Source organism: Ambystoma mexicanum, chromosome 9 (genome assembly GCF_040938575.1).
Source record: "Ambystoma mexicanum isolate Mex_15411 chromosome 9, UKY_AmexF1_1, whole genome shotgun sequence".
NCBI classification, from domain to species: domain Eukaryota; kingdom Metazoa; phylum Chordata; class Amphibia; order Caudata; family Ambystomatidae; genus Ambystoma; species Ambystoma mexicanum.
In genome coordinates, this window is record NC_090931.1 from 959,248,831 (window position 1) to 959,268,870 (window position 20,040).

At 46.1% G+C, this 20,040-nt stretch overlaps 1 protein-coding gene across 3 annotated transcripts in view; it reads left to right on the plus strand.

Annotated features, from left to right (window-relative positions):
• The window catches only part of FASTKD1 (FAST kinase domains 1), a 677,639-nt gene that overhangs the window by 563,792 nt on the left and 93,807 nt on the right, over positions 1-20,040 (plus strand). For all 3 annotated transcript variants that reach the window (XM_069616163.1, XM_069616165.1, XM_069616164.1), the window contains one exon: positions 12,633-12,774. In XM_069616163.1, coding sequence (XP_069472264.1) covers positions 12,633-12,774 — 142 coding nt within the window. The remainder of the gene's footprint in view (positions 1-12,632; positions 12,775-20,040) is intronic.

Below are 20,040 nucleotides of genomic sequence, written 5' to 3' on the forward strand. Positions count from 1 at the left end.
ATGTATAGAAGTATCTATATTGTTGACCACACCAGCCAATCAATAGTGATGAAACTTGCAACAACTGTTGCCTTTTCCTTTCTGTAATTACAATATAACTTGCCATTTTGGCTAACTTTTTTGAATGTCTGTTAGATATTTCCCTGCCCTGGCAGTTACAATACATTTTTATTTTTCCCATATCTCGTGCATCTCATTTTTTGGCTCTTTGGATGAATTTTTATTGGCATGAAAGAGACTTGCCATGGAACACTCTTGATACAATTACTGAGACTAGGGAGATTTCTCTCAATGCCTTCTTCCCATACAATATTCTATTCTTGATAAAGTTACTGGGACGAGGCATATTACTCCTTTTGTCTTCTTTGCATTCTGTACTTTTGATACAGTGACTGAGGCGACTAAGATTACTCCCAATGTCTTCTTTAGATTCAGTACTCTTCCCCAATCCCCTACCTGTCATAGTTGCCGTTATTCCCCATTTAGTTGTGATTGAATTGAATAGCTCTCTCAACCGTGGGGTCAATTTGCTTGCATACTCCTTATAAAATGCTGTCGGGAAACCTTCCGGCCCCTTTATTAATGGGCATTGCCCTTATAACTTCCTTCAACTCATCCTTTATGTCCCTTCAAGACAATCTCTGTCTATGGATGGTATTTTCGCCGTTGATCTATCAGAGAAATATTGTTCTACCGCCCGAGGGTCCAGCCGCCCTGAGGCGTATAATGTTTCATAGAATTTGGCAAATACCTCTAAAATAGACTCTGAGCCTGTGGCCATTGATCCATTAGATAGTGCAATTTGCTGGACCACTCTAGCTGCCTCTGCGACCTTCAACTGCCAAGCTAGCAGCTTGTCTGCTTTGTTAGCCCGTATGTAATATTTCTACTTAGTTGCTAATAATGATCTCTCTGTTTTACGGGTATGCAACTCTGGAGTTCCTTTAGCCTCTTGTGTAATAGTCTTGTCTGGCGCTTAACTATTACTTGTTGGGTATCCTTTAATTGGGTTTCCAAGTCCTTCTAACTGCTATTCTCTGTTTCTCCCTCTGAGCTCTCACTGCAATGAGTTCCCCACGCATCACTGCCATAAAGGCATCCCAAATCCCTTCAGGCGAGGCATCTGTATTATCATTAGCCTGAAAATACTTGTCTCTTTTGTCCCCAATCACCTCAGCCACCCCTTCGTCATTCAACAATTCCCCTGGAAATGACCAAGACCATAACCTGCTTCGTTGCCACGTTCCTTGATCACTACCACTAGTGAGATTGCCCCAAGTTCTATTTCCTCTATGTCACCCATCAACCTAGTTGTTGCCCACACATAATCTATTCTTGACAGAGATGGATAAACAAGCGAGAAGCGCGTGTATCCCTTCTCTCCCCCCTACTGGTCTGCCATAAATCTCGTAAAATCAGGTTGTCTAAACTTGCCTTCAGTGCTCGTGATGGAGGAGGTGATCCCTTCCCCACACCCGTACTATCCTTCTTGGGATCCCATGCCAAATTAAAATCACTGAGAGTAAAATCTCTCCCTCTGCAAATCCCTCCAGTTTCTCTGCCACCGTCTTCAAAAAGCTATCTGTCCTCAATTGGGTGCATAGACTGTTGCCATGGTAATTTGCTCATGCTTCAATTGCAAAATTACAAAAAGATATCTGCCCTCCCCATCCTCCTGGACCTTCACCACTTTAGCCATTAGCGTATCTCTGAACCCCAGCAAGACCCCCAAGGTCTTCACCACCGCATTAAATTGGTAAGTTCGGGAGAATTGCTGCCATTTAATAACCGATATATCAGTCTTCTTTATATGCCTTTCTTGCAACATAACATCCGCCCCTCTCTCTTCAATAATGCTTCCGCTTTTTTATGTTTCACTGGGAAATTTAATCCCCTCACATTAAGCGATAAGACTTTGAATCTATGACATATTGATAGTGTCCATATCCTCCTTTTTTTGTTCCTCAATCTCCTGTTATTTTTTTTTTATTTATCTTTTTATTGAGCTTTTTTAAGAACATAAAACTGTTGATCCGAACAATAACAGTACAGGGGAAAGAAAATGTGCACAACAATTCATCAAGTCATCGATTCAATTTCCCTCCCCAGCAATCCATTCCCATTCAACAAAGCATAACAATACAGTATCATTTCATCAAGCCTAGCTAGAACACGAACAAATTCATTTATCAACAATCAATTGGAGAGCAGAGCGAGGGAGAAAAAGGGAAAGGGGGAAGAGAGAAAAAAAAGGGAATGGTTAGTGGAGTCTGTGCAATAGCAAGCAATATCAAGTCTGTCAGGAGTTCATAAAGTGCCTCATTAAGTTCAGCTGGAAGAACATCTGCTCTCTGTCCAGTACATAGTCCAAGAAAGGGTTCCAGATCCTCCTAAATTTCGAGAGCTTCCCCTCTAACATGGCCTTGAGCTTCTCAAGACCCATCAATTCCCACACCTTCACCCACCAGTTCGCCACGTGTGGCCCTTCAACAGATTTCCAGAAGCAGGCCCTTGTAATTCGTGCCGCAATAAGTAATTGAGAGATTAGGGCTGCTCTGGAGCCCGACATCGGGAAGGACCCATCTTCCGGCACATCACCCAGTATTGGTATGCGCGGGTCCATGGGGAGCAGTGTGCCAGTGATGTCCTTGATCTTGGAGCGGACGTCCAACCAATAGGTTTGAGTGATCGAGCAATGCCACCACATATGCCCCAAACCACCCCACTCGCCACAACCATGCCAACACGTCTCCGGATAATCCAGATTCATTGCATACAACCTGGTCAGGGGGAAATACCAACGAAAGCAGATCTTGACAGTGTTCTCTTTTACCAATGTACACCTAGAGCTCTTGTGGGTTCTATACCATATTCGCTGCCAGGACTCCTCTGGGATTTCAACTCCCAATTCCCTTTCCCACGCCATCATATAAGGAAGCTTCTCACCCTCCGAGACGTTTTCTAGAAGTTTATAACAAGCAGCCAGCCTATGGGAGCTCTGCCCCTCAAGAATTCTCAGTTCTATTCTTAATGGCACCCTGGTGGCAGCTTGGCGAGTGTCCCTGTTAGTCAACCAGTGTCGAAGTTGTGTATATATCTAAACCGTTCCATCTCGGACAGCCCAAATTTCTCCTTACACTCCTGGAATGTCAGCGGCTCCTGATCCACATACAAGTCGCTGAGCCTTACGGGCCCATCTGACTTCCAGCCTTGAAATTAGCTATGGTTCAACCCCGGCGTAAACGCTGGGTTTTGAACCACGGGGGACAATGGACCCAGCCCCAAAGCGATCCCTCTTTGCGCACTTGCCTTGCCCCATCTTCGAAGCGTTGCCAGTGTCGTGGGCAGCTATCCTCCCTGACAGCCCTGTGCCTCTTTGGGCAGGAAGGGAAAGTACTCCAACGGAAAAGGGGCAGCTGCTTGCTCAATTTCCTGCCATTTGGGGGTTTCCGAAGAGCTTCCCCAGGCAAGCATAGGTGCGACCTGTGCCGCTCTATAATAGCGCGAAACAGAGGGCATGCCCACGCCCCCATTCACCGCCTTTCTCGTTAGGAGTTTGTATGGGATTCTAGGCTTCTTATTTTCCCAAACAAAGCGTCCTATCTCCTTTTGCATTTCTATGAGGTCCCCTTCAGGAATCTGAATCGGTAAAGAGTAAAAAGCATACAGTAGCTTCGGGATAAGGGACATCTTCACTGCGTTCACCCTGATCCCAGCGGCGGAGCCACTCTTTGGCTTCTCGCAACAAAGCCGGTATGTTTGCTTTAAATAAGCCTGCATATGTCGGGGTCAATTTAATCCCTAGGTAAGGGAGATCTGTGGGGGACCAGGGGATGGGAAAGACTGCCCTCACCTCCGCCAGCCCCTCAGAGGATTCAGTTAACGCCATGCCCATCGATTTATTAGCATTGACCTCAAAGCCGGAGATTCTAGCAAATCGAAATAAGTTCATCAGGGCGGGATGGCTTTGGGTGCATCGTTTAAGAAACATAGCAAATCATCTGCATATAACGCTATTTTATGGCATTGTCCTGCAAATTCAAAGCCCTTGATTTCCCCACTCAATCTAACATGCTGTGCCAAGGGCTCTATTGCCAGTGCAAAAACTAAAGGAGACAGCGGGCAACCCTGCCTGGTGCCCCTATATAAACGTATTGCTGGGGTCCAATTTGCATTCACTTTAACTTTAGTAGAGGTGAGCTGATAATTGGAGAGAATCAACTTCGAGAAACTAGGGCCAAATCCATATCTCTCCAGGACCAACTGCAAGTAACTCCAGGACATACTGTCAAAGGCCCGATGAGCATCTAATGATAACAGTGACAGTTTACCTGGTAGACTAGGGGCCAAGGCTATCAAATCTATCGCCCTATGTATATTATCGTGTGTCGAACGATTACGTATAAACCCTGTTTGATCTCTCTCTACTAACGTCGGAAGAACCTCCCCCAGTCGCCCTGCTATTACCCTACTCAACAGTTTCGCATCTGTGCATTCAGCCGGATTCTTTCCAGGTTTCAAAATCGGTATCGTGGTGGACTCCGCCATGGATTCTGGGACCAAACCGGTCACCCAGATATCATTAAAGAGTTTTGTTAAGTAAGGGGAGAGCACAGTCCTGAAGGTCTTATAAAATGTATTCGTGAACCCATCGGGCCCCGGGGCCTTACCCAAAGGGAGGGATCGATTAGCAATCTCTACCTCCTCTTTTGTAATTGGCTCCTCTAACAACTCTCGAGTTTCGTGGGGCAACATTGGCAAGTGCGCATCCCGTATGAACTCATCAGCCATATGCATATCCGTTTGGTGGGGGGCAGTGAGGTCCCTGAAATACCCCTCTACTATACAGAGTTTATGCTTCTCCGAGGTGGCCCTCCTCCCATCCCCATCTAGCATATTACGACTAGCCCCCATTTTCAACTTAGTCGCCATAAGCCGATTGGCTTTATTTCCTTTCGAATAATAGTATTGTTTAGTTCTCATCATGTTATATGCTGCACGGCTCATGTGATGAGCTTCGAGAGCCCTCTGGGCTATCCTAACATCCCGTTTCAGCCTTTGTGTGGGTCTGCATCTATAGGATTCCTCCCTCTTCCGGCGCTCCAGCTGGGACTGTATTTGTTTCCTTGCCCTCCCCTTCTCTGCCGAGTAAACTATAATCTGGCCCCGGAGCACAGCCTTTGCAGCGTCCCATATCATAGTATAAAGCAGTTAATTTGACTCATTCTCATTAAAATAATGGGGAATAGCCTCTGAAATACAAGAGCGGAACTGGGCATCCTCAGGAGGAACTCATTTAACTTCCAGGCGCGTGTGGGGAGTCATTAAGGAGGGACAACGTTAATAGTACCGGGGCATGATCTGACAAGGCTTTAGGTAATATATATACGCCAGTTGTTTGGGCTATAAGCTTGTCAGACACCAAGAACATGTCCAGCCTGGAGAATCCCCTGAGCACCGCCGAATAATATGTATATTCTCGCTCGTCTGGATGACAGAATCTCCATATCTCTATAAGGGAGTGCTCTCGCAGGAGCGTAGTAAGTGCCAAGAAATTCTTTTTGTCAACACTAGTTGGAGGGAGAGACTTGTCCATTAGAGGATTAACCACAGCATTAAAATCACCTGCAATCATGATTTCATCTTCTGCATGCTCAAACAGGAGTTTGGATAAGGACGCAAAGAACATGTCTTGCTGTGAGTTGGGTGCGTACAGAGAAACCAGCGTCACCCTCCTCCCCTGTAACTTAGCCACCACCAGGACATATCTGCCCCCCCCCCAATCCCTCAGCGTCTTGCAAACCTCAAACGGGGTCCCCTTACGAACCAGAATGGCCACCCCGCCTCTCTTACTCCCCGAAGAGGCGCAAAATCTCATGGAATATAATTTATTATTAAGTCTGAACTCATCAGATGGGAGCAAGTGAGTCTCCTGAAGAAATAGGAGCGAAGAGTCTAGAGTGGCCATGCGGTGCATCAAAGCCCTTCATTTAATCAGGGAATTAAACCCCTGCACATTCAGGGAGAGGAAGTGGAAATTCAGGTTAGTCATAGCTATATCGTTTTCTCCTTGGAGCGGGTGTCCATCTCCACCCTCCGTTCAGCGTGGCTAGGGAACATAAGCCCCCTCCCACCTCATTCCCCATCCACCTCACCAGTTTCACATGCCCATTGAGCCCTTCTAATCCTTGTGTGCAATAGGACTGGTTCTTGTCAACCCCCAATTTCGACATTTGCATTCCACCATAATGCATATCAGATGCATATCAAAGGGACACATGAAACCCTTAGCATTCCAGAAGAGTACAAACCCTGACACAAACCTTGAAAACTAGACTCCTTAAGTAACATAAAAGTTCAAAAAGTGACAAGAAAAAGAAAGGGGAATAAGTAAAGGAACAAATTACCAACTGCTGCCAAACTCTCAAGGCAACTAATTTGAACAGCCACCCTTTCAAGGTAACAATAACGGGCATGATCCCCGTGACGGGCACCCAACTTTAGAACACTTCAGGGTCATCCCAACATGTCCCAGATTGTAGTAATCGCATGCATGGAGAGCGCACAAAGAAGCACTATCAGACATTATTACATCTTTGCATACCCCAGCAGTCCACCAGCATCGCCCAGAACAGGACAAAAAGGCAAGCAGACATCATACCAGTTTATTTGTGCGGATGTCCCAACCAGTCCCTCTAGGGATGACCTCCAGCCGCACTTCGTCAGTCTCCTTGTAATCGTATCCCAACCAGGGCAAGCAAGAACAATTATTATCTCAACTTATTAACATAAGTACCCTGTCTGGGGAGCCCAGAAACTACTTCCAGCCGCTCCTCGTCACTCGCCTTGCAGAAGCCATTCACATTTTAAGGCAAATACCTGCCGCAGAGAAGGGAAACCAGATTAACACAACTTGACGAACTGTAATGCTGTCAGTCCTTCTTCACTCTTTGCTGCGGCGCATGAGTTCTGCAACTTGACTGTCACTACCAGATCAGGGGGGAATAGTGCTTTCCTGTTCCACATCTTCCAATGCCTTGGCTGTTGTAGCTTAAGTCCGACCCCTGGGCTTTCGCCTCTTATCCTTTGGCGTGGGACAAAGAGCCAACCTGTTCTCATCATCAGCGCCCTTGCCACCAGACGCACTAGCAATGTCTCGTAGCCACCCATCTGCTTCTCCCTCGGAACCAATGACTCAAGAGCGATTTTGATATTCAAACAGTAACCTGCACGGGTATCCCCATTGGTAGCGCACCTTTTTCGCTTGCAGCCACGTGGTGACTCTCTGGAGGCGCCTGCGATTTGCCAAAGTGTATGGTGAGAGGTCTTGGAACAGTGATATAACAGAGCCACGGAATTCCACCTTTTCTACCCTTCTAGCTGCCGCCATTATTTCCTCCTTTTGCCGAAAGAAGTGAACTCTAGTCAAGACATCAGGAAGGTTACGCTTTTGCTGAATAGAGGAGTACACCTGATGGGTCCTGTCCAGGATCAGTTCCTCAGAAGCACCCAGGTTCAACAGGGTTTTGAAGAGAGCCTGCACATATTCAGCGTGTTCCTGATCCTCAACCTGCCTTGAGCGGTTTTACAGGTCTGCCTGCTTGGTCGCCATCTCCTCCAACCTATCTTCCAGATTCTGAACTCTTTTGGTGAGGTCATCAGTCTCTGGTTCGCGCTCACATACTAGGTTCTCCAATTCGTCAACCCTGGTCTCAAGGCCTGTCAAGGTGGAACTTATTTCTGCAATCGACCGTGCCAAAGAGTCTTTTGAGGACTGGAGCTCCTGTGTAATTGCCTGTGTGATATCTTGCTTAAAAGCCTTTAACAGTCCCTCCAAGTCATGTCTAGATATGGCCGGGTCAAGGGCTAGATTTGACCCCTGCGAAGCATGAATCTCTGCCACAACCGTCTCCATCTTCCTCGCTTTGGGCGTCACTGCAGTCAGGAAAGTAGTAATCTTTTTCACTTTGTGTTTATTTCCCGTCCTGGGCATTGCCGGGGAGGGGATGTGCACCTCAGCAAGGAAACCCGTGGGGCTTCCTTGAAAGCTGTATTTGTAGGTCGTTGCGCTCAGGAGGGGTAACACTCCTACAACACCAGGATCAAGGGTGCCAATACATCACCCAATTCCTTGAAGCTTTTATTCATTAGCACATTTTTTGTCCCACCATCCAGACTGTCAAGGCTGTATTACCAGGGGCTCACTTCCCCCACTAGGCGCTGGCATGCAGCTCCTGTAATAGCTCTCTTCATCCAGTCCACAGACGTTCCCAGGCACAAAAAGGCAAGGGCTCCCCAATCGCATGCCACTCGTCGCCTCCAACTGTCTCTCTGCTACGGGCCACACAAAAAGGACTACACGCTCCGGAGAAGCCCGCTCCTCACCTCGCTCCTAGCAGGCTTCTCCTGGCCGCCCGCTCACCGTCCGTGTGGCTCACCTTTCCTCCCCGGGGCGGCTCACCGTCTTCTCTCTGCTTCCTGACTCCGCTGGGGGTTCGCCTTTGACCGCAAGGCGACGTTCAGCGGGGTCGTGGACCGCCGTGGGGCACAACGTCTCCTCCTCTGACTCCCCAGGCCGCCTGCACACCCTCTGGTCGGCTCACACGGCTCTCCCGCCGCCCGCACCCCTGGTGAAGCCGCAGGGCCGCGGAGAGCCGCACTTGCGTCGGGGGCTTCTCTCTTGGCAGTGAGCGACGCCACGTCCCGGAGCCACTCTCCTCCGGGTCTTTCAGTCGCCCCCCCCAAACTTTCAGTGGGTCCCGGGGACGGCATCTCCCGAACGCCCGCCATTTTGCACACCGCGGGCCTCCCCCTCGAAGGCTCCGAACTCCAAGCGGGACAGCTCCCAGGCGATCGAAAAACTCGCCCCCAGGCCCCTGCCGTCTTCCTAGGCACCTGCCTAGGATGAGAGGCATAAAGAATCTTGTAAATGGATGCCCCTCCTGGAGCTTAAAGCAGGCACGTCCGCATGGTGGCCCGCCTGGCCACGCCCCCATCTCCTGTTATTTTCTACCATTCCCTGCTTCTGCCCCTTCACCCTCCCCAAACCCCCCCCACAGCACCCTCATTTGAAACACAACCCCTTCCCCACAACACCTTCTCAGGCCCAGACCAAGGATCCTAAAATACCCTCTGGGACCTACCTCAAAGCCTTGGTCCATGTAATTACCTGAGCTAATCCCCATTGGGATGTAACCTACCACCTCTCACAGATTCCAAAATAGAACACGCCAGCACTCTGCTCCAGGTCGGACAGTTAACCTCACCACCTTCTAGTTCCCTTGCTGTACCCCACGCACTGACTTCGGAAAGGGCTATCCTTGACCCCCCTCCGCTCCTCCCACTCCTGACCACTCAGCTCGGGACCCTTCAATTTTGCCTCTTACACCCAACCATCCTCCTCTGTACCATGGTCCACTCCCACTGTCTCTGGCCACGCTGGAAAGGGGGCCTTGATCCTCTCTCTCCCTGATCTTCTTCTTCCAAATTCAGCAATGGTAGACCTTCTGCACACGTAATTCGATGTTGCACTCCTTCCAAACTGAACAGCAGTCCAAACGGAAACATCCACTTATATGTGATGTTTTTCGCAACGAGGACCCGCATCACTTGACCCATAGCTCTCTGCTTTTGCAATGTGACTAAGGCCAGGTCCTGGAACAGCTGTATTTGTGGCCCCTTCTCTGTAACGTAATCTGCAATTCTTGCTGCTCTCAAAATATTCTCTTTCATACTGCATAAGGTAAGGGCGACAAGTACTTCTCTAGGCCTTGCTCCTGGTTTCCTTCTCCTAGGTCCCACTCTATGTATATGATCAATCCCAACCTCTTTTGGCTGTCTGTCCGTCAACAAATTCCCGAAACATTGTTGCATTGTGCTTTTCAAGTCTGTGTCCAGGATTGTTTCACTCGAGCCTTTCACATGTATTTTGGACCGACACAACCTGTTCTCCAGGTCTTCCACCTGCAGTTCCATATTGTGGGAGTCCCTAGCCAGTTGGTCCAACAATTCACTATTTTGGTGTACCTCCTCTGGTATCTCCGCCAGACCCTGCTCAGTTAAATCTCCTCTTTCTCCTAGTGTCTTCATTTCACCCTTGACCTTGGTCAGAGAGGTTTTCCGTTCGTCACGCAATGTTGCAAATTGCTCCTCCAATGTATTAGTCTTTCTCCCCTTCATATACTTAAGACATTCCTTGAGATCTTCTTTGCTGAAAGCCATCTACAATTTATGTATGTCAAGGGGCAAGCCACCCTCTTTCACCCCTGTTCTTCTTGTAATAGCCTCACCAATGGTGCTTCATCTTTACCCTCTGTGTGCTCCACTACCTTCCTCTTGCCACCTCCACCGAATTATTGTTTCCCCCTTGTTCCCTCCCAATACTTCTAGTGACACTCCTCTGTTGGTCTCCTTTGAGGGACTTCTTTTTCATTTGCACTTTTGCCTCCTCAAGCCACACTCTTAACACCTGCTGCTCCCCGTGCCAATCTGTGCACCTGCTGATAATGCCACACTTGTCTAGCCTACGGAAACTCTGGCCTTCTCATTATGTGTCCTCCTTTCTATTAGCTCCACTAGGAGCACACTGGGCACCCCAGGGTCTCCGATAACCGGCATATCCTTTATGCCAACCTCCTGTGCAGTTATTCCTCCTACTTCTATTTTCTCCCCTCACTGGGTGTTCAAGTCCTCTGTTCCGGCCCACGCTGGCTCCTTTTCACTGCCCAGGGGCCTCCTGCTGCTCTGAATTCCTCCCGTCCTCCGATCCGCTGGTCCTGGCGCTGCGGGCCTCTGCCTACACGTGGGCCGCTTCTCCTCGAAAAGGAGGAGGGTGGGGGGGGCCAGGCTACCCACCCCATCTCTGCTCCATTACGCCTCTTTTAAATGCTTCACTGCCCGGCACGCATCCAGTTCACAGACACATAGCCTGCTTCATCCTTTTCCCCTGAACGGAGCTGAAGACAAACACGCCCTCAATCCCCGGCAGCCATTTTGGAATCCTTATTGTTTCAATTACCTTTCATGGATGACAGGCAAAGTGCTTGATAGAATTAAGGTAAAAGTAACCTTAGATGTACATTGATTCTCAACAGCAGTCTAACCTGTAATTAAGTAACCGTTATTACTAAAGGATGTTGTAAGCAAATAGTCTATACAAATACGTTTGTCACATATCCCGAAGGCATCGTTGATGTAGCACACAAACATCGAAAGATATTGCATCCATCTTGATGACTCTAACACATATTCTATTTCTAGATATCACATATAGGTGTTCGCATAGCTGAGCATGTGTCAAGGAGAAGGTGACAGACAAGGAGGTGGGCAAGCCAGTGAAAGATCTGACCAAGAGTGTGAGGTGCCTAGAAAGGCTTAGGATGAAAGGGATGGTACCACGAGTATACAAAAAACCAGGTGGGCCAGTGTTGTATGTGGGAGCAGATAAGAGCATATGGCAGAGAGACAAGAAGGTAACGCGCCTGAGAGAGCAACAGTCTGGTGTTGGAGTACATAGGTGTGGACAGAAGAAGGCTTTTGCAGTGGCATGAGAAGAGTCACCTGAAGAGGGAATTGGGTGTCCGTGCCCCCAGACCGGTATTACTCACTTTTGCCAAATTGCAATGTCACAATTTATTTTTGCTGCATTTTTGTGCTGCTTTTATTTTTTATTACCACAAACATGTATATGACAAGTATGGGTAATGTATATAGTAAGGAGGAGTGGGAGGTTGAAGGGGAGGTGTAGGGGGTCTCCCCCCAGTGTGTGTTGTGGAAATTAAAATGCAAAATCTTAGAAAAACATTTGGGCAAAATTGCCAGGCAGCAAAAAAAAACAGGTAACCCGTTCATCGATCCCAGATCAGGACTAGAAAACTTCTCATCACCTAGCAAGTGACCAGCAGGGGAGACCATTGGCTTAAGCTTTGCGATCTCTAGCCTCATTCCCACGGTCTCCCAGATATTAGCATTGACAGCAGATGACACCAGTAACCGAGCACTACCAAGAAGGTGAAGCAGGAGAAGACATAAGTGGTGCAGGACCCACTTAGACCCCAGACTGTTAGTGACTGAAACCCCCTCAGCGATAGCTGTGAGGGAACCTGCACTTTTGAGACAATTGTAACACTGAACTGCCTTTTGGTGCAGTTGTTTTGGAATCCAAGGCCAAATCCTCGTACTGTAGTGTGAGAAGTTGATGCCCTTTTTATATGTTCAAAATAAACCCATTCGAAACCTTAAGTTCAGGTCTCTGTGTTTCATTGATCCTCACTCTTCTTTGTGTTGGGGAGCAGACCAAGCCCCATCCCACAGTTTAAGGCTTGTAAATATACTTCCTAATGGCAGAATGAGAGCTAGTTATCAGCACCTTGGAAATCAGTAGCTCGTAAGACCAGTTCTCCAGCCCAAGACAAACTCCAGTGGGAGCAGTCAAATGGTTGTATTTGTTTTCGAAAAGACAAAATTATCAAAGGACATACAAAATGTGCTTTGAAAAGGTTACATGGATATTAAATAGGTAATTCCCTTCCTAAGACTTTATTCTTCCATTTCAGGAACCTCTGTTTTATTTCTGTACTAGTGTGATGCTATTTTTGCTTTGGATTTACTTTTATTAAAATATTTTCTTCCAGATTTTGAATGTATCCTGGACAAGCACAGGAAACCTCTACCGTACGCCAACCGGAATATGCTTTTGTCTGACTTAGTAAAAATGAACTGGGGACCAGACAGTAGATCTGTGGATAAAAAAGACCTTGCTCCAGATGCTCAAAGGTTGGTTGTGCATTTTAAAGTCCTTTTTGCATTTAGTCCTGATGGAACATCAAGATGCTTTTAGTTTTACAAAGTCCTTCTGGTATATTTACACTTTTGTTTATCAGTTGCATTTTCCATATTTTTTAACAGTATTCTTAATAGAATTAAAGTAATTAGAAAACATATAAATATGAGCCCTAGGATGTACCTGTGCATGGTCAGGAAATGTGTTGCTTAGCAACAGGGTGGCAAACTAAAGAGTCTGGGATATGGCAACATGTTCATACTACTATTCCCTGTCCCCTTTCTTTCATACCTTTGAGATGTCATCCTAACAGGGACGGGACGGGAGCACTCTAGCCAGCAGATTTATTAAAAGCTTATCTTAGGTGCATTTGAGGGAACGCCTGTGTGCCAGCCCCTCCTTCATGCACATCTCGAATCCCAATCGCCAGTACTTCTCTCTGCTTGGTCGGTTTAACAACACTCTCTTGAAGCTTGCACGTATTTGGTGACGCACCTTAATTCTGATTCAGTGGTCCCCTTTTTCTGCAAGACTGCCTCTATGCCCCATTCCTGGGGTCGACTTGCTGCCACTCAAGCAGTAAGAATTATTCAGTACCAGACCCCACCACTTGTGTCCAACCTATTGCCGTTTGAGTGACATGCTTTCGCTCAGGTGGCTCGCACTGAGGCTCATTAACATGGAGCACTTGTTGCAGCATCCGGCCCGCCAACAGTTCCAGGAATTCATGCAAGGTAATACTCGGCATCCTTTCAACCGTGCTCCCTGCAAGGGTGAAACTCTACTTGTGTCCCAGCCCAGCAGATGGTGTCTGGCAACCCTTGTGATTCCTCAATCGACCCTACTGGGGCTTGAACAAGATGCCATGCTAGCGATCCATTACCAGCTGTGCAGAGGGAGCCAGTTGCCTGTCCTTGTCAAGAGGGGATGGGAAACCCTCTCGGCCTGGGAGAAATGCAAGGCCAGTCTTATCCCTGAGGTAGATGGTGGCAGACGAAAGGGTCAATTTCTCATAGAGCCCAGAAACTGCTTATAAAGGCTCTGGTGGTGCGGAAGGATTAGACACACTATGGACATGTTTACTTTCTGTTTAATAAAATAATAAAGAAAAGGCTGATCTCTCCCTATTGGTTCAGGGATTTCCCTGCCTAACTAAAGTAACTAAAGGTGCTCGTCTGTAATCAGGAAGTCCAAAGTAAATTGTCCTCAGTCCAAACTTTATCTGACCCACCACTAAGATGAACAACTCAAAAGTGGTCCAAAAGAATGTCTTTCTTCTTCTGGTCCGTTCCCTTGATGCCACCTCTCCTGCTGATTTTTCTTAAGGTTTTTATCTGTTCTCTGCTGTATTGTTCATGTATAAAATGTGTCTGGTTGAAAATATATTTCTTAGGAAGATCATCTTTGACACGCTCTTGGGGTTTAATTAATGAGCTCACATAGCTCCTCCGAAACATTCTTGGGTCTTGTAGTCTCCTTAATGTTATACTTATAACGGTTCACCTTGAAATGCTATTTCTTATTCTTTCCCTTGGTTTTTAAATTTCTCTGTTTCTTGAGGTTCAACCCTTCTGAGGTTTTGTGCAACTTTTTCCCTACTTGCGAATCCCCCTCTCCTGAGTCCTCTCTACTAGATCCTGTTTCTTATCTGTTTCACTTGCCAGTCTTAATTCTCAACACTTATTATAGTTGTGGGTCCACTGTGTGTGTTTGTGTGTGCTTGTGTGTATATATGTATACATATAAATATATAAAACAAACAATTTTAGCCAAACAAAGCGCTCTGCCTAAACATGTAGCCGGTGCTTAAGGCTATGAATTTGGCCAAATTCATTAAATATAAGAAAAACATGTACATCATTCAGGTTGTAGCACTTCAAAAAACCTTACTTGATGCATGTAAACAAAAACACCCAAGCACACGCGCCCTTACTAGTTAGTTTCTTTACTTAGTAAAAGTACAGCACACAACAAAGTTGGTGAACATGTTGAACATGCTCACCCAATTGGCAACCAGATGGTTAGAAAACGCTCACCCATCTGGGTGGAGAAAGCCACGCGTTCCACCCATTTACACAGGCTTCTTCAGGCTAGTATAGTCCATTTGTGCCGATTGCACCAACAAGTATAAACAGCGCAGCCAAAGCACTCCGCTCCTCCCCCTCATCACATGTTTTTTGATCATATGATCAAAAAGCATATCACTAGTCCTATTCGAAAAATAACCACCATATTGGAATGGCTATTAATATATTATAATCATGGTCAAATACCCCTTATAGACTACCAGTGCATCTTTTTGTATATATTCCTCACGAGATAAAGATGGGAAGTTTGGACCACTCCACTCTGCCACAAGAGAAAATCATAATTAAATGTATGAGGTGCATTTTATAAACATTCACACGTGTGTCAAAATTATAATTATGGCCACACGTTGCTGTTGAATAGCAACTAGCAGTCATATGCCCAAAAAGGGAATTGTTTTAAAAGCTTGAGACGAGCTCCGGCAATCTGCACACGAAAACGTGTGCCTTCCATTCTAGTACCATTGTGCATTTTCTTACAATTTCGAACGGTATGTATGTAACAATGCCAATGCAGAATTTACAAAGTGACCTCCTTAGTAAAAAATGGCAGCATATTAATTTCATAAATATAACATTTCATACAGTACCTATGATCTGAAAGCACATTAACCAGCCCGCTATTATTATAAAGTGCTTAGTGCATGTATACAATGATTATCTTCTCAAAACTTACAAAGTATTTAGGGAACTGTAAACCTGAGTATACTAGTACTCCAATCTGAAAGTGCAAGTGCATAATATTATAGGCCGGCTAGCTGATGTCATAAAGTGCTTGTACATATGCAAAGTAGTTACCAGAAACATATGGATTTACAGTGTCTGCATATGTAGAAATGTACTCTAATTCAAAAGAAAAATGGTAGTGCAACCTTGTATATAGCAGACTTTACAGGATACATATGTCAACGTCTAGAAGTGCTAGTGCATCTAGGAATAAAACTCTGAGTCTCCCATCACCCCATATATAAGTTAGCATATTTTGGGGCCATACAAAACACCCCATAGCTGTTCCATGGGTTGGTTTATATATTTGATTCTCATGGAGAAAATAGTTATGTTCTAAATAGAACTGTAACATTTGCAATAGCATGTCATTGTGCTGGCGATAACTGATGGACCTACTTTCTAGAAAGAAGCAACATGCTTTAACACCAGCTAGATGGTGAATGGAGGTGTATAATGAGACTACATCTAGGTATAACAAGAGGTATTCAGGTTCTCAATTGATGTTATTAAGTTTAGTTAATAAATACGGTACGTCTCTTATATACAAACTCAAGCTGGAAAAGAAAGGTTGAAAGAAGTAGTCCAAATATTTGGATGTGTTCTCAAGTAAACTACCCATAGAAGATACTATTGGGCGACCTGGAGGATCAATTAACTTTTATGGACTTTGGGGTTGAAGTAAATCGGAGGTGTCTACATGCATAGAGTAAGGTTTTTTGAAGTGCTACAACCTGAATGATGTATGTGTTTTTCTTTTTATATATAAATATATATATATTTTTTTTCAGGCGGAAACAATGCTCTTTTGATCACAAAAGGACATACAATAGATAAGAAATCAGATTTGATGGGAAGTAGTGAACTTCTTAAAATGGGGTGAGTTTGAGGGACATTCTGACCAGGTTGTGGAGGGGGGGAGTAGTCACCAGGGACATACATAGATTAAGGACAACCAACATTGGACATTTCCAAGTGCAGGTAGGTGGTACGGCTAGCTGTGCTCGGGATGTGACCATGATGGGTGAAGTGCTGGAGTGGAGGCAGAGGAAGTGAGGGACAGAGGCAGGTTAGCGGCAAGGGAAAAATGTTATCTAGCGAGCCAATGAAAGGTAGTTTAAGAGGGTAAATCCGAGGCTAGGAGGTAGGCTTTTAGTTTGGTTTTGCACAGATCTATGTGCACTGTTTCTCTGATGTTCAGGGGAAGGGAATTCCATGCAAGTGGAGCAGGGGTAGAGAAAGAGTGGAAGTGAGAGAGTGAGGAGCCACAAGGGTAGTCAAGGAGGCAGAGCTGAGATTACAAGAAGGCTTGTAGAGTTGGATAGAGCAGGATAGATACAGTGGTGCCTTACCGTGGATTGATTTGTGAACCAGGAGAAGACATTTCAATCTGGCCCTGTTTTTAGTAGTCCACTATCCAATTTGGTTATGGTACGAGGAAGTAGGTGTGAATTGAGGCAGTTCAAAGAGAGTCGCGTAGCAAAGTTAATGATCTTGTCGAGAGGACAGAAAGCATAGCGGGGGAGACCAAAAAGAATGCTGGCGCAGTAGTCCAGTTTAGACAAAACAAGAGTTAAGAGATGCTTGGCGGTGTTGAAAGGAAGAAGGTGCCTGATGTTTCTAATATTTAGGTGGTTGAGGCGAGCTGCTGTTGCGGATTTGGAGATGTAAATATAGAAGGGTCATAAATGACGCTGAGGTTTCTAGCTGAAGAAGGGTAGGGGAGAGTGTTAGGTGGGAACTGGATAGGCAGAGGAAGAGATGAGAGAGAGCTTTTGGCATGGAGGAAGAGCACCTCTGTTTTGGTGGAGTTTTATATCTGAGAGTGCAAAGCCATCCAATGTTTAATGGCAGAGAGACCATTGGAAATGTTGATAGATCAGAGGTGAGTTCAGGAAGAGAAGATGATTTGAGTGTCTTCCGCAAAGAGTTGGTAAGAGAGTTCAAAGGAGGACATTAGTGCCCCAAGAGCAGAGGTGTAAAGTGTAAAGAGGAGCGGACCCAAGGCAGAGCCTTGTGGAACACCAGCAGTTAGAGGAGTGAGTGGAGAGGTGTTGTTGCTTCAGTAGACAGAGAATTGATGAGGTGCAAGGTAGGATAGAATCCAGGCAAGGGCGTGATTGTCCCAAGAAGAAAGAGTATTAAGGAGATCAGAGTGATCGACAGCATCAAAGGCTGCAGACAGGTCAAGGAGAAGACGTATGGAGGATAGCTTGGGGTGCTTAGCAGAGGCGATGAGGTTGGACACATTCACGAGAGCAGTTTCCATGGAGTGACAGGAGCAGAAACAGGCCTGTAGTGGGTCTCAAAGGTTTTGGATTTTTAAATAATTATAATTGGTTATTTATAACGCGCTTAATACCGAAGAAGTTTCTAAGCGCGAACCCGGGATTCGAATCTGTGTTGCTCTGCGTCGTCTTGCTTCCAAGACTAGAGTGTTGCCGCTGAGCTATACTACCCGTCCTGAATGTCTAATAAATTGGTAAGATGGTTGAACACAACCCTTTTGAGCACTATAGAGTAGTGTGGAAGCAGAGACACAGGGTGATAGTTAGTCAGTAGGTTCGGGTCAGCCCATTGCTTTTTTAGGAGAGGGATGACCATGGCTTTTTTGAAAACTGAGGGAAAGCAAGTGGAGTCGAAGGATGGGTTAAAGAGTTCAGCAAGGTGAGAAGCATCTAACAGGGCAATACGCTTGACTAGCTGACGAGCTAGGTGGTCTGATGAAGCAGAGATGGGGTTGGCTTTCATCAGTAGCGATAGCACTTTGTCAGCATTAGGGTGACTAAAGTGGGAGATAGAGGCAGGGGATGGTGGTAGAGTCAGCGGAGTGTAGAATGTAGGAGGAAGTAGTGTGAGTCAGGTCAGGAGAGAGTCACTAATTTTGGAAATGTCTGCAGCAAAGTATTAAGCTAGGACATTAGCTGTAAGAGTGGAGGTGATAGTCCTAGACTTAGGGGGACTGAGTTTAGGGTGCCCTGTAGCCGTCTACGATGGTTGAAGTGAGAGTCAATCGAGGTTAGGTAGAATTCCTTTTTCACTCTATCAAGAGGGGACTTGAGAGAGTTCAGTGCACAGGGGTAGAGTTGCGGGTCCTCATGTGAGTGGGTATGCCTCCATTTGTGCAGCAGCCGATGCATGTCCGTGCGGAGAAGGAATATGAATGGGGTGGCCCATGGGTTGAGGATGCTGAGACTTGGGGGTAAAAGTGAGAGGAGAAGGAGTCATATAGTAGGGATTGGACGCTGGAGAAGGCAACGTTGGTGGAAGAGGCATTGGGTGTGAAGGAGGAGAGTGAGAACTGTAGGTCTGAGAGAAAGAGGAAATGGCAGAAGGTTTACATTTCCATTTCGTAATAGATGAAGCAAGTAGTGTGGAAAGGTCAGAGGGTGCAAAGGAGATGGTGCTGGAAACAATTGAATGATCAGATATGGATGGTGTAACAGTAGTATTAGTGGCTTTCCTTACTCCACTCGTCAACACAGACTTCTCATGGCCTTTCCCTTCCTTGAAACACTTGTGTATAGACGCGTTATAAATGCCATATCATATCATATATGATATCCAAGAGTACTAGTTTCGACTTTCCTTCCGTTTCCAATGCAGTATTATCCATCATGTTATTTTTCTGTTTTTCACTATATTTATGTCCAGTTATGCTTGTATATTGTTTGAATGTCGGTGGCTTAGATGATTTTCTCTCCTCATACGTTTGCCCTGGCGACCTCCTGCTTCTCCCGTTCAACCCAGTACTTTGGTTGTCATGGGGAACATCACAGTGCTCTGCACTCGCTCGGATAATCGACTTTGCTTTCTGGCTTCTCCTTCTCCTCCTGTTTCACATGCGTTCCACACTCGGATTCTCTGCAGCATACTGCCATCTATGAACGCCTGGTCCTTCACGTATGGTTGTGGTCACGCCATCGCGTTCAACGGGTCTCCTCTCCCCATCTCTACAACTGACTCCCTGTTGGCTTCTTCATCGGTCCTCTGGCGCCTTGAGCTGGCATACTTTGCTTTCCGAAATTGTCGCAGCTTTGTTCTCGTCTGCCTCTTCAAGGAGTGATTACGTCGGCGATCGACGCATCTCGCTTATGTGCAACGCTCTTCTAAAAGAGATATCCTCTTTTTCTGTGGATGGCTCGTTTGGTTAAACACTTGCAGGCGACAAATAGTATTCTTCATGGAAGGGTTCCATGTAATAATGTCCCCTTAAAAATATCGCCATACAAATAAATCGCAGAAAAATTGCAGTTTTTTGTGGGGACATTATTACATGGAACATGCGTGGGACAGCCCCGCAACCCCCAAACCCTTTATTTTTCATGGGGAGCAGGGGACACCCTCTCAACCCCCGCTGCCTCTGTCCCTATATATATGGTCACCTATATATTGTCACCACGACCTTTTCCCGGCGACATTATATACGGCGACCATATATATATA